This window comes from Solanum verrucosum, unplaced genomic scaffold (genome assembly GCF_900185275.1).
Source record: "Solanum verrucosum unplaced genomic scaffold, falcon-dt-bn FXZP01000097.1, whole genome shotgun sequence".
NCBI lineage: Eukaryota > Viridiplantae > Streptophyta > Magnoliopsida > Solanales > Solanaceae > Solanum > Solanum verrucosum.
The window spans coordinates 1086499-1102433 of record NW_026020256.1 but is presented as its reverse complement, the minus strand read 5'-3'; the positions used below and the strand labels follow the sequence as shown (position 1 = coordinate 1102433).

The 15935-nt window shown below is 36.7% G+C and overlaps 1 protein-coding gene across 4 annotated transcripts in view; it reads right to left on the bottom strand.

The window, feature by feature from the left end:
* LOC125833261 (O-fucosyltransferase 9) overlaps nucleotides 1-9768 on the bottom strand; it is a 43049-nt gene extending 33281 nt beyond the window's left edge. For all 4 annotated transcript variants that reach the window (XR_007443296.1, XR_007443298.1, XR_007443297.1 and 1 more), the window contains exons 1-2: nucleotides 9055-9768; nucleotides 7237-7309 (exon numbers count right to left, since the gene is read on the bottom strand). Coding sequence is in view for 1 of the 4 variants with exons in the window: in XM_049512408.1 (XP_049368365.1) it covers nucleotides 7237-7309; nucleotides 9055-9432 (451 nt within the window). In the remaining 3 variants the exon portion in view is untranslated. The remainder of the gene's footprint in view (nucleotides 1-7236; nucleotides 7310-9054) is intronic.
* Between the last annotated feature and the right edge of the window lie 6167 nt (nucleotides 9769-15935).

The window sequence follows — 15935 nt, the reverse complement described above, 5'->3', positions numbered from 1 at the left end:
CAACATCAGAGTGGTTAGTAAGAAACTATTGTTATATTAGTTAACAGTTTCTCTAAATTATATACTGAGCTAAGCATGTTTATTTAACACCTTATTCAAAGTACTATCGGGGGAAGGGAGGGGGGTTGAGAAAGCAAAATGCTGCAAAACAGAGGAGAAAAAGAATGGAAATTGCCTAGAGATTGAGGGAAACTGGAAAAAGAAACTGTATATAAGCTTCATCTGTGAAAGAAAATAACTTTGTTTTAATAAAGAATTACAATAACAATATAAATTAATTAAAACGACTTAGCAAGACAATGCTTTTTTTCTATTTATGAATATCATATTTTACTACCAAAGTCATCTAACAAAAAACTAGAAAATTATACGAGGCCAGGTGGGGCAATTATACGAGGCCAGGTGGGGCGGGTTGAAAATAGAAATTTTTGCCATGGGGGACGGGTTAAAGTCTACGCGGGTTTCCCCCCCACAACCACTCCACCCATAGCCATCCCTAGAAGCAGAGAAGAAACCGATAGTTCGGTCTGAAATACCTAATACTAGGTAGTAATCAAAAACTTTTCATAAATGGATTTGTTAGCATAGAATTTTATTTATATCTTTGCAAGTAACACCTAACCACACATGATAGTTGGCAGAAGTACATTTTTTTTTATAATAGTAACTGTGTATTCACACCAAAAAACCCATCAATCAAAAGCTGATGGGGGATTTACAACCCCTAAGGGCTTCATCGAGATTAAAAGACTAGATAGGAGGCTTTACAATTGTCTTTTGAAATCAACTAAACTATCTATTTCCCCCACTATATCATGTTTACACCAAAAATACAAAAGACTTATACTCTTCGTCTTGATCTTCTGGAAACAGCTAGCTTTTCCTTCAAAACATCTTTCATTTCTCTCTTTCCATAAAGTCCACCAAACACATGCTGGGATACTTCTCCACCAATCTTCTTGTGATCCCCTTCTACCAACTCCTTCCCAGCTTTTCAACATATCAAAGGAGGTCCTGGGCATTACCCAACTTATCCCAAGTAAACAGAAGAACATGTTCCACAGATTTACAGCTGTTTTGCAATGAATGAACAAGTGACTATTTATCTCTGCCTCTTGCTCACACATAAAACACCTAGAGCAAATGTGAATACCTCTTCTCTGTAGTACTTCGTGTGTTAAACAGGCTCTCCTGACCACCAGCCAGCTGAAACATGAGATTTTGTGTGGTATTTTAACCTTCCAAATCAGTTTCCAAGGCCATTTTGCTGTTATTGTCTGGCTGAAGTTCAAACTCCAATAACATGATTTCACGGTAAAAGACCCCTTGCTATGTAGTTTCCAAATTGGCAAATCAGAACCTACACTTACTCCTGGGAAAGCATTTAGAGTCTGCAGCAAATCAGCTACTCTATTTATTTCCCAATCATTCATGGCCCTCCTAAAAATCAAGTTCCACCCTTGAGGACTCCATACTTGTGCCACCTTATCCATCTGTTGCAAGCTCAAGATGTATAGATCAGGAAAGGTAGTCCTCAGAACCTCTTCCCCGATCCACAATTCATTCCAGAAACTTGTCTTCTCCCCATCCATAATTCTGTACTTCAGGTTGTTAATGAAAGAGGGCCACAGTCTTCTAATTGTTTTCCACACGGAGCATCCAAAAGTACCAGTCACCTCCTCAGTGGTCCAACTATTCTGGAGCCCATATTTTTGTGAAATGAATCTCCTCCATAGTGCCACATCTTCACAACAGAATCTCCATAACCATTTCTTCAGTAGACTTTCATTCTGTGCACCTAGCTTCTTAATGCCCATCCCACCCTGTTTTTTGTTAAGGATCACCTTATCCCATTTTACTAGATTGTACCCCTTCTTCTCCTTGTTGCCCTGCCATAGGAAAGCTCTTCTAGCCTTGTTGATTTTCTTCTCTATGTTACCTGGTAGTGGGAATAGACTCATCATATAGGTAGGTTGGCTGTCCATGACTGATTTTATAAGAGTCAGCCTGCCACCCAAAGATAGATACTGGCTTTTCCATCTTGCTAATTTCCTCTCACTTCTTTCCAGAACCTCACACCACACTTCTAGCTCTTTATTTTTTGCTCCAAGAGGCATTCCTAGGTATTTAGTAGGAAGGGAGGCCACTTGGCATCCTAGATTCTCAGTTAGGGTCTGCATATTAGGGACTTGGTTCACTGGATAGAGGCAGCTTTTGTGCCAGTTGACATGAAGTCCCGAAATGCCCTCAAAGATTGTTAGGATAGCTCTCAGGTGCCTTATTTGTGTAACTTCTGCATCACAAAATACAAGGGAGTCATCTGCATACAGTAGATGGGATACCTCCATAGCATTGTTCATATTTATGTTAGCACAAAAACCTCTAATCCATCCATTCTCCCTTGCTTTCCTAATCATGGAGTTTAGGCCTTCCATAACTAGAATGAACAGAAAAGGTGACATGGGGTCGCCTTGTCGCAGACCTCTCTGTGATTGAAAGAAACCCTCTGGATTACCATTAATTATAAGTGAAAATTTCACAGTGGATATGCAGAATTTAATCCAGTTGACCCTTTTGTCGCCAAACCCCATATCTTTCAATACTTTGAGGAGGAAATCCCAATTCACATGGTCGTAGGCCTTCTCAATGTCGAGCTTGCAAAGCACTCCTGGTTTATTTTGTTTCACCCTCGAGTCCACCAACTCATTTGCCAGAAGGGTCGCATCCATTATTTGTCTGCCCTTCAAGAATGCCATCTGATGTTCGTCCACTAGAGTTCCCATAACTGTCTTCAATCTCTCAGTGATAAGCTTGGCTATGATTTTGTAGACTCCACCAATTAGACTTATTGGTCTGAAGTCTTTTAGCTCTTCTGCTCCATGCTTCTTGGGAATAAGTGCTACAAAGGTAGCATTGAAAGACTTCTCAAAAAAACTCGTTCTGGTGAAAATTATGTATTGTTTGCATCAGGTCTTCTTTCAAGGTCGGCCAACATTCCTTGTAGAAGCGCATTGTAAAGCCATCTGGGCCGGGGGCTTTGTCACCATCACACTGTTTGAAGATACCCAGTACCTCAGCTTCAGTAAATGGCCTATGCAGCCACTCTTGATCTTCCTGGGAGATTCTGGGGCAATTTGCAATTGCGAAAGCTGGCCTCCAACCTTCTGGTTCAGTGTATAAGTTCTTATAGAACTCAATCATGCTAATTTTGATTTATTCTGGATCTTTGATTTCCTCCCCTCTGACTAACAGTTTGTCAATAGCATTGTATCTCTTGTGTGCTGTTGCCATTCTCTGAAAAAAATTTGTGTTGTTGTCGCCTTGTTTTAGCCATAGAACTCTAGATTTTTGTCTCCACCTAGCTTCCTCATTTTCTGCCAGCTTTTCCAGTTCTACTAGGACAGTTGCCCTTACCATCATTTCGTCTTCGTTTAGGTTCCTGGTATCTTGAGCCAGATCAATATCAGCCAATTCAGCTAATAGGTTGTTCTTCTTGGTTCCTAGTTCACCACAGACTCGCTTGCTCCATTCCTTGATTTTTGGCTTGAGCATCTTTAGCTTCATGCTAAGTATATAATCAGGGCATCCCATCACTTCAAATTCATCCCACCATTCCTGTAATTGTTCTCGGAAACCCTCTATCTCAAGCCACCAATTCTCGAACTTGAAGTAGGGTTTCTGTTTTCCCCAGTCACCACATTGTAGCAAAATAGGACAGTGATCAGACGTCACTCTAGGCATGACCATCTGTTTAATGTTCTTGAAAAACTCCTCCCATTCTACTGAATAAAGAAATCTGTCTAATCTAGCGGCACTGTGATGATTTGGCCCTCTGAACCATGTGAAGTTTCCCCCGCATAGATGAGGATCATGTAGCTCCATTTCATCTATCCACTTGGAGAAGTCGGTCATTACATTAGTGGTTCTGCTACAGCCTCTCCTTTCTGCCATAGTTCTGACTGTGTTAAAATCGCCACACGTCACCCAAGGTCCTTCACATAATTCTTTAACCGCTGCTACTTCTTCCCAGCACTCTAGCTTCTCACTTCTAATGTGAGGAGCATATACACCAGTGAGAAACCAATTAAAAGAATTATGCACTGCTTCGAATTTATAGGTGATTGAAAACTGCCCTGCGATCCCACATAATCAAGATCCCCCCCTTGTTTCCATCAGCTTCCAAATACCCACAACGCATCCACCTGCTGGGCCATAGATGTTTGGCAAAGCTATCCACATCTTTATTCACCTTTGTTTCCTGGAAGCAGTAAACATCTGCTTTCCACTTGAGCATAGCACTTTTAACAAGATTTCTTGTAGAAATATTGTTAATCCCCCTTACATTCCAAGATAGTAATTTTACCTTCATTTGAAAGTCAAACTCAAGACTCTCCCTTTTGTTCTGGATCCCTCCACTTCTTGGTTCAGACAGGACTGCAGATTTTTTCCAGTGCTGCCTTTCTCTCATCTAATCTCATCAGTAGGGCATGTGTTTCTTCCCTAAATCCTTCGAAAGCAACCCCATATGCGGCACTCAGTTCCATGATATGGGCATTGATCCATTGTGATGCCTCACCCTCTTGATCTTGCCGAATTTCAGGCATATTGGTAGACACTGGTTCGACATCATGAATCTGTTGTATCTGCATACTGTGTCCAACTTCGAAATTTTCCGGCGACTTTGAGTCTTCCCCAACCTCTTGTAATTGCTTTCCCAGATTTTTATCTAATCTGTTTTGGGCCATTACCCCCTGTTGGATGTCGTATGCCTCTCTCTATTTGGAAATTGGTGTCTGTTCAACCAAGTTTACCACTGACGATGATTCCCAGGAACTAAAAGCTTCGAGGAATTGCGTAGCCAGGGTCTTAAGATTAGTCAGGCCCTCCTTTGCCCTTTCATTAAAAGTCACGTGACCCTCACATGCTTTCTCCTTTGTCTGAGGGATTATGAACGGCCCACCTTTACAATTGAGGCCCAAGTTAATTGTTGGGTCATGACCTACAGGTCGGTCTTGGCCCATTAATTTAAACTTGGAACCCTCCTCACGTGTCTCTGTATTTGCACGTGGTTGTCCAGCTGTGGCTGACATATCACTGTCCAAAGTACGATGCAACTCATGATCCTTTGGTACAAATATTTTGGACCGCTGGGTAATATCCACTTTCGAAGAGATTTTTTGGCTCTGTTCTTCTCCGGCGAACACCCTTGCAGGACTTTCAGTCCAGATTTGCATTGTGAATTGGAGGTTTCCATCGTCTATCGTGACCTCTTTAGGTACTTTGGTGCCATCACCTTCGACCTTGATTCTCGCCCATTTTAGGTGATTTCGTAGTTGTGTTTCCTCCTCTGTTTCGACCCATCCTCCGCAGAAATCACCGATGGCTTTGAACACCCCGTGGGACCAAAACTGAAGGGGCATACCAACGATTTTGACCCATGTTGTTCTAGCTCTCTCTGTCTCCAATGATGTACATATCGTCGGATTCCACCATTGGAAAAGCACTGGAGAGTTCCTCCAACTCCAATTACCTTCAACTACTTGTTCTGCCGTGATCATGGAGGAGAACTCAAATAAGAAGTAATCGTTTCCCATCTCGTAAATATTCAAGCCATAAGTCTGCTTCCAAAGGTCATTTGTCCACCTTCTGATATCTACAAGGGTTGGGGCTTCACCTTTACTGTATACAAATTTTCCCACTAAACTCTTCTTTAAAACTTCACTGTATGAGTTTGCATTATCATTAATGCATATTCTATCTCCCCTCTTGAGTATTCCCTCTTCCCTAGAACCAATATTCCCCTTGTTTGCCCATTTAATGCTCTTTAGAATTTCTGCATACGGTATACTCTTATCCACCAACCTATGTACTCCTCGGTTCCCCACGTGTTTATGGCTGCTGATAAATCTCTCAATCTTTTCTGCAATTCCTGACCATCCTGAGTTGAGAGTCATTTCAGGGATGATAATAACTGCCCTTCTTCTGCCTTTGATGTTTATCAAGCTAATGTACCTTCCATACTTGTTGTAATTTCTGGCACAATAAATCTCTGAGAAAGCATCCTTTTTCTTCCATCTTCGCACCGTATTCCCCTTTGTTTTTGAGGCCTCCCGTAGAGTCTGAGAGATCCATTCCAATGCTTTGGCGTTGAAGGTTGTTCTTGTGACGAAGTTCCTGCTTCTTTCTGTCCAGTCATACCAATCACCTGCTGTTCCGGGTGTTCGTGTGATATCGTAGGATTTAAATCCAACTGCGAAGTATATAGTGTCGTCCATCGAGGGTTAGTTCTAGAAAAAATTTAGGAGGGAAAAGAGAAGGAAAGGAGAGGTAGCTTCCGGTGATCAGAAGGATCACCGGAGAAGAAAGAAAGAAATATCAATCTAGACAATCATCTCGATATTAGTGCCTGAGAGAAAAGTTTAAATCTTTTTTGGGCCATTCGTAATAGATCTTTGGCAGAAGTACTTTGAATGCATATATCCATTAAAATTGACTTTCATGCATATGTACTGTTCAAGTGCTCAACTTCCTATTAACGCCAAAATATGAATTCTTCCTTTGATATTTTAAAACCCAAACAAGAAAGTAATTCACATCATATTCATTCCACAACATTTTTAATCATGTATAACAGATAGAAGAAAGAGAAAAACATAATTATGGTACCAGATACAGAAAGTAGCGATAGTGAAAAATAGAACTTTGATGAGGAAAATTATTCACAAATGTAGCAAATCCATGTTTTCCCATATTTTACCCCTACTTACCCATATTTCCATGGGCTAAATATGGGTTGAAACCCAAATTTTACCCGTACAAAATATCACTCACCCAACCCATTGAAAAATGGGCAGGTTGGGCAAGTTAACAAAATATGGGCTCATTTTGCCACCACTAGGCTGTCCTATATGCCCTAGCAAATCAAAGAAATCCAAATAGTTTCCTATTTAGATTTCTTTAATTCCTTTATGGAGCTGAAAGGGCAGATGGGAGAGTTTGTTAGAACTGGATAAAGAAGACCAGAGATACTTTCTTGATATGTTCTTGGCATGGTAGCTAACCATCTTTAACTCTTGAAAGCAGTAATTGGGCAATTTCAAACATTAGCAATCTTACTTTGAGACTAAGGAAGTATACTGCTTTGCATCAATATAAAAGTTCAGAGAATTTAACACTAACTGCAAGAAAAATAAACAAATAATAGGAGCATTGCTACTGGCTGAAAAAAATGAAAACCTTCTTGAGAAACAGTATGGGCAATACAAGGCTTCCAAACTTGATGCAACTTAGGATTCCACACATTTGTTAACTGCATAGTTCACACCAAACAAACTTTCGGGTTAGTGCTATGAACTTCCATAACAAATATTCACCAAAAAGACAATTGCAAAACAACTATTTAGAGAATACATACAAACTCAAAAGTGATATTCCATACACACACTGCAAAAAGAACTATGTGAAATAAATTGTAGGAAGACAAAAAGAAAGAACAAGAAAAATTATCATTTTTACTCCATTAAGGATCAAATTATCATCTTGTTAGAATAGGAATGGGACTAATTGGAAAAAGATTAGTAAATAAAATCCTACTTGGAAAAGGATTGTAACGTAGTGTCCTAGTTGGAAAAGAAGTCTAATGTAGTGTCTTTAAATAGGATCTCAATATAATAATGTAGATACACAGATCAATAATATTTTCTCATATATTTCTCACACGGTAGAGCTTCTACGATCCTAATAGAGAATCAAAGAGTTTCTGCAGCTGGCGGACAACTTTGACCCATGTATGTCATTCATTTGGCCAATAGTTATGTTACAAAAAATAAGGCCAATGATATATGCATGAACCCCATATTTAGGGGGAGAAAACTCAATCAAACAGGTCATTGTGCGTCAATTTTTTTATGATAAGGAAAACCCGCATCCGCTACCCTCTGGGTGCGCATAGGGTAAAACCCCCTCTCTTATGGTAGCTCGCAAACCACATACGAGAGGTAACCCGCACTAGGCAAATCCAGTGCGACAAGCTCGACCTAAAAGGCAAACCCCTTGCTTACGCTGGCAAGGGGTTTCAAACTTGAGACCTCCAACATGGAAGTCCCAAGCCCAAACCAGTTGGCCACCCCGAAGGGTACCGTTCATCAATTTTTGATGACTTTCTATGTTTGTTTTGTGTCAACCCCATATCTGTCAGTGTTTTCATAGCATCATGCATCTTTCTGGTGACTACTTTCTCATATCTTATTTGCATAGCACTATGCATCTTTCTGGTGACTACTTTGCATAGCATCATGCATCTTTCTGGTGACTACTTTCTCATATCTGATTTGCATAGCACTGTGCATCTTTCTGGTGACTACTTTCTCATATCTGATTTGTATAGCATCGTGCAGCTTTCTAATGACTACTTTCTCATATCTGATTTGTGAAGCACCGTGCATCCTACCGGTGACTATTTTCTCATAATCTAATTTTTGTAGCACCGTGCATCTTTTTAGTGACTACTTTCTCATATTTGAATTGCGTAGGCGTTTTTCCAGAGAGCTCAAATGGATACTATACTGACTCAATGAAACTAACACAAGAGCTATTTATATACTAATCATCTAACCAACTCACTAACCTGTAACTAACTCACAGTCATTAATTTAATAACAACCTGAACAATATCTTAAGCTACTATTACAACTAAGCTAGTACATTTTTAATCATAAATACAACTAAGCTAGTACATTTTTAATCATAAATACAACTAAGCTAGTACATTAGAACCAATTCAACTTATACTTTCAACGCTAAAGCAGTAAGGCAATATACAAAATAGACAGAATATCTAATAGGGGATATGTGCCACTAAAAGCTCATTACACCTCAAATTTATTCTCATGATTAAAGTTCACAAGTTACCTTTCTAAGATTTCATGTTCAAAATTGTGGTTCCAGAATCTAACCAAACAAGCCAACTTACATGTAACAAACATCATATCAGAAATTTAATCACACTAAAAGAAAACCTGGGAAGTGAAAGAGAAGAAATTGTAAGTAGATTACCAAATTAGAGCTTCCATTGTTCTCAGCCTCCATTAATGGCCAGAGCTTTTCAAAAACCTGTGGGCTCCTGTAAACTGATCCAATTGGATCCAGCCCGGTTCCCCCACCACTTGTACGAGATGCATCAAAGCCTAAAGCACCCATATATAACAACATTCCAGATATATACAACAAGGGAGCAAAAAGTAACACCCCTCTTCGCCTATAAACAGCAGATACTATCATAAAACCTAACTTCTCTGCAAAATTCTGCAGCTTTACTTGACAATTACCACTGGTGAAACTAGCAGATAGATCAGTGTTCTTATTCCGGGCATGACGGAAACGAGGGGAGGATGGCGGAGACACGCCATTGCCTAGCCGGCTTAAGCCGTGCATGTAGACCTTTAACAGAGGACGCAATTTCAGTTATTCGGATGGAAAGAAACAGTATTGGGTAAAATAGTTCAAACAAAGTGTGGAGAACACCAAAATTGCAAATAATGCTGTGAGGCTCACGGACACTGGCAGTATAAAGTGGGGTAGTGTACGTGTAGACAGCTATACGCAATTAAGAAATCCACTTGCCCAATTACAAAAAAGGCTTTACCGACACAAGGACCGAAAAGCAAACTGCAATGCTGCTAGTTTTTTTGGGAAGAAAGATGGTCTCTTCTTCTTCTCCTCTCTCTCAAATTGAGAAAAGCATTAGATCACACAAAGAAACACAACTCAAAAAGGAAGAGTAAAGTATAGCTTTTTTTCAAGCTGACAAACCTTTCTCCCAAGTCCTACCACTATGCTTCTTTGGTTCTGTTTAAATCTAATTTTACAAAGAAATTATCAAAATGGTCCTTAATTTATAGGAGTCAGGACTGTTCGGATCCTTGATTCTCTTCAAAAAAAAAAAAAAAAAAAAAAAAAATTGGTACGATGGTATCACACACACTTAAAAAAAATTATGTGGTTCTAAATTAAAGTTATTATCAAATGTATCAAAATGTTGTTTAATCTTGTAGTCTTAAACATGTCAGGTGGAAATATAAAATTAAAGTATTGCAAAAAAGGAAAGGGTGTTATAAAATAATATATTGTAGATGTCCACTACATCAAGAAGTTACTCCATTATTTTCCTTCATTATGAAGATAACCATGACCTCCATAACATCCACCTTTATAACCATTATTCTTATAACATTTCACTTCCATAACCTCCACATTATATTCATATTAATGTCATGTTTATGACCAACATTTTGTATGCCTCTATGTTACACTATAAATAGAGGCATAATAGTTCATATTGTATACACTTGAAAACTTGGTGAACACTTGAAGACTTGAAATAATAAGAAAAGCTCTCATCCTTGTCTCCCTATTTCTATTACTTTCATCTTCTATATTTCTTGTATTATTTTGCTTTAGTTTTACAACACGTTATCAGCACGAGTTGCTCATTCTCCGTCAAGAATCAATGGTAGGTATTTCTTGATTTTTATGAATTATCCTAGTAATTCTTCGGTTGCAAGGTAACTTCATATCCTATATATTATTTGTACTAACAAAGCTTGTTTTGTGGTTATTTTAAAATGGTTAGTAAATTATGATAATCTTCATAACAATATTAACAGGGACTATTAAAATGTTTTAATTTATATTAACTTAGGACTTTTATATGGTTCCAACATGTTGTTCTAATTAATTAGTTTTGTTCATTTTTATTCAATTTTAAGTCAAATTCAGATTATATTTATGGTATTCAATATTTATTTTTTGGTAATGCATTTGATTTATTAAGACATTGGTTGAGGGTAAGACGGTGAATTCAGGTTTCACCGCACCAAGTGGGTAAGACATCGAGTTAAAGTCTCGGTGCACCATGATAATAAGAAGTTGGGTTCAAGTCCCATTGATTTATGACCAAAGGCGTCTTTATATGGGTAAGACATTGGGTTTAAGTCCTAATGCACTATAGTGATGATATGATGATGACTAACATAAAGTTTTATAATTTGACTGAAAGTCATGAAATTTACCCAATTAATTTGCTCCATTCTCTTAAGTGAATGTGGTAGCAGTGCATAATATGTCTGAAAAATGACGAGTGGTTGAATGTATGAATATGGGTGTGGTAAAATGTTAATGGTCATCATTGTGGTAATTAAAAGGAAGAACATTATGGGTTCTTAAGATGGTCCTTCAAATGTGAAGGTAATTTTGTCCATTAAAGTGGTATGAAAGGTTATTGGACACATTGTTTCTTAAGATGCTCCTTCAAATGTGAATGTAATTTTTATCCATCAAAGTGATATGAAAAATTATTGGGCACATCGTTGTTGGTGCAACTCAAATTGAAAAGTTTTGTAAATCCTCCATCAAAATAAAGGAATACAAAGTGGTAGTACAATTGGTACATTTGACCTCTTAAAGTGATGTTGAGGTAAGTCACATAAATTTGATAATGCCGAAGCATGACAATGAGTTTCTAATAAAAACTTATGAAGAATGTACAAATGGTTATAGTCCATTTCTTGAAGAAAATGTGACTTGTGTTCGTATGGATAAGAACATGTTCATGTATTGTTGGATGAATGTCACATCTCACCTCTACGGGAGGTTTGAGAGGTTGAAAGGAAATATTTTGACATAAATGGTCATTTTGGTCATATACTTTGAGTACTACACAAATATTGTGGTATGTTTTATTATGAACTATTGGAGGACAAAAGAAAAAAAATAAATCTTTTCTATGAAGGTTGTGGTGATGATCAAAATAAATGTTGTTGTGTGACAACACAAATTTGTCATTGGTTGTCAAGAAATAAGTCTTACATGTAATAATTTTAACCATGACAATAACAATAATTTTCTCCTTGAAGGAGATGGTCACCATAAAAATGGTGTTGTGAAATTTATGGTAGTACACAAAATTAATTGAGAGTTCCGAAAGAGCTGATTTGTTACTACCCGGAATGAAATTGTTCATAATATTGGGATTGTAGTAAGTCTCAAAAGAAACTTTTTAAGTTTCGAAGGAATTGAAAATTATTATATTGAGACTATAAATTATTGAAAGATTAAATATCTTAGGATTACTACAATCAAAGCGGGTTATGAATATTTACATAAAAGGTTACCCTCCTTTCTCTTGTTTGTTGAATAAAAATATGAGTATGATGAAGAAATCACATGCAAAAGTAAACTAAAAGTTTACTAGAATAAATATCAGTTGGCATAACCGGTTGGCCATTCCGGTTTAGAGTGATGCAAAAGAAGTTAAGAATTCACGTGACTATATGTTTGAAGAAATAAAAGATTCTTCAAGATTCTCTTTTGTTGCTTGTTCTCATGACAAAATGATGACTGTATCAACTAAGGTTGGGATTGTATCCCCTGAAATTATTTGGAACATATAGAAAGGTGAATATGGTCCCGTTCACCTGCCATGTGGACCGTTCACTATTATGATTTAATAAATGCATCTATGGTATGGTCACATGTGCATTTGTGTCAACTTAAAAATTGATTTTTGTAAGGTTGTTTGCTCGAATTGTTAAATTAAGAGCACAATTTAAAACTATAAAATTATGTTGATAATACTGGTTGGTTTAGTAGAAATTGTTTGCCTCCAATTATAGCTAGACTATTGATTATGAGAACAAATCTCTTAAATAAAATTTGGTATGAGATGTGTTTATTTAACGTGTATGCATCAAGCCAACAAGGTTCTCCCATCACAATTGGTTCAGGGTCAGGAACCAAATAATTTCTATCTAAAAATTTGATGTGTGCACATATGATTTTATTGCTCTATCACGCACAAAGATGGATCCCCAAATGAGGTTGGGGTGAATGTTAGATTTCCTAACATTAGGGGGAGATATGTTTAGCAGCTGAAATTATGTGTGGGGGTGAATTATCTAGATCCTCGTTAAATAAAAATGTTAACTTGAAGTTCAAGAGATAATTCATTTGCAAAATATTGCAAATAATTTGCCAGATGTATTTGCTGACCCAATATTTTAATTAAGCTGCAAATGCTCCAATAAATAGTCCTTGAAGGACAGAGTCTATGGTACGCCAGAAGCGTGATAGACCAATCGATTCCAAACGTAAAACTCCTTGAGGAAGGAGAGGAGCAAATTATCAAAATGGTCATGATAATGAGGTAAGTGTTTTGAAAGAGCACTATGACATAACACTTCATAAAACCTTGGCAAAGGTTCAGGTACCTGGAAATGATGAAAAATGAAGAGATTTCGATAAGTTATGTCGTATTGGAATCGAATAAAAATAAACATCACCTTTCTAAGTGAAACAAAATACACTTGAATAGTGCATTTTATTTGGCCAATCATTTATTTGTCCATATTATATGACAGATTCGAATTAAGATTCTCGTAACCATTTATACCATTGAGTGCTACTTCATATCAAAGATACTGTCGACTGTCATAATATCATTCAAGTTATGGTAAGAAACTAACAAATCAAGTGACTCAACACATAGAAGATATGTGGTGTTCTTTGAGAAGAAAAGACGAGCTTCAATAAAATTGAAATGATCAATCTCTGAGTCAGAAATGATTTGATTATGTAGATGCAGAATATTTATTTGATCTGCATAAAGTTCGATCACAAATGAGCTATTTGTTTACATATGAAGAAACAATAATATCTTGGAATTCAAAGAATCAAACATTGGTAACCACTCCTTCAAATCATGCAAAAATAATATTGATCTATGAATTAAGTCGGGAGTGTGTTTGGTTGGAATCATGATCTATCATATTCAGAAAATATGTGATTTTCTTTTGAAAAGGATATCCCAGCCACCATATACGAAAATAATATATAGCTCAATTGAAGGGAGGATACAATCAAAGGAGATCGGACAAAGCATAAACATATTTCACCAAAAGTCTTTTTCACACATGATCTTCAACAAAATGGTGAGATTGACGTTCAAAGACCAATTCAAGTGATAATCTTGTAAACTTATTCACTAAGGATTGCCAACATCAATATTTGAGAAGTTGTCATATAAGATTGGAATGCATCGTCTCCAAGATATCAAGTAAAGTTTTTATCAGGGGGAGAAAAATGTGTGTTGAGCTCTTTTCCTTAACCATGGTTTTATCCCAATTGGGTTTTCCTGGTAAGCTTTTTAACGAGGCAACATTCAAAGCGTATTAAAAGATATGTGTACTGTTTTTCCTTCACTAGGATGTTTTCCCACGGGGTTTTTTCCTAGTAAGGTTTTAAGGAGGCATATTATCTATGACATCCAAGGGGGAGTGTTATAAAATAATATATTGTGGATGTCCACTACATCAAGAAGTTACTCCATTACTTTCCTCCATTATGAAGACAACCATAACCTCCACTTTTATAACCATTATTCTTGTAACCTTTCACTTCCATAACCTCCACATTATATTCATATTAATGTCATGTTTATGACTAACATTTTGTATGCCTCTATGTTACAGTATAAATAGAGGCATAATGATTCATATTGTATACACTTGAAAATTTGGTGAATACTTGAAGACTTGAAATAATAAGAAAAGCTCTCATCTCTTGTCTCCCTATTTCTATTACTTTCATCTTCTATATTTCTTGTCTTATTTTGCTTTAGTTTTACAACAAAGGGTTTTTTTTTATAAACAGACTAAAATAAAAAGTAGGTCATTCTTTTTTAAATAGAATGAATATAAAAAAAGTGGACTCTGGTGACACAAGTATGCTCATTCAAGTTCAACATGCTCAGTACACATGTGAAATATAAATTGTGTTTGTGTATCCAATATAGTGATAAGTTATGTTAAAAAGCTAAATAGATATTACAAGGAAATACAAATAATCTTTTAAGGCTAACAAAATGTAAAGCATGCTTAACAACTGCATAATATTATATCATATGAAACGATATGCTAGGAGTATCAAATCATATGAAAACACATAACAATACCCTCACAATCAACTCTGGATATTTCAAAACTAGTCTATCTAGCTCCTACTTGCACACACACATAAACTAAGATGATTTAAATGCATAGAAGTAACACATATAACATGCTTTTAAGGTAAAGCAAACGAACTAAGAGTTAAAATCTAACTTGTCGTGAAAATGGAAACTCCCCTTTAGTTGAATATCTGAGGTATCTATTTATCTTAAAATTCAATTAGAAAAAAAAAATTAAATTTATTTGAATAAGGTCTTTAGCAATGCAATTAATCCATGTTAGTTCAAAATCTTTTTGATATGGGGTTTGAAGCAACGACAAGAAAATAATATTAAGTGAATATTAAATAATAAAATGAAAATGACAAAGTAATAAGAAGAGATAGAAAAACTTATTTGATCTATGAATGATGAAATTGAAAGCTTCGGGTAACCAAAAGTGTATGCACGTCAAAAAATAAGTTGATTGTAACACCTCAAATTTGGAAAAGAAAAATGTAAATCCAGGCTGGTGTCTAGATCTATGAACCATAGACGCTCTTACGGGTCATAGATGGGAATCATAGAAACTGGGAAAATGAATTTTCACTGCAAGAAGAATGACTTTTAGCGAAAGGAAATTCAGTCGTTAACAATCCACTTTCAGTCGTTAAAAGTCTATAACGACCGAAAAAAAATTGGTCGCCATCGGTCGTTAAAAGCTCTGTCGTTAAAGGTTAACGATCGGATTGCATTACCGGTCGTTAAGTGTCATTTAGCAACGACAATTAATTCGGTCGTTACAGTTACTTACAACGACCAAAAATTCCCCTTCATGGATAATCATTTGGTAGTTAAAACCATGAAGTAAAACAATAAATTCCAGTCGTTATAAGTACTTTTAGCGGCTGAAACCCTTCGTTGATTACTTTACTTTAATGACCAAGCTTTCGTT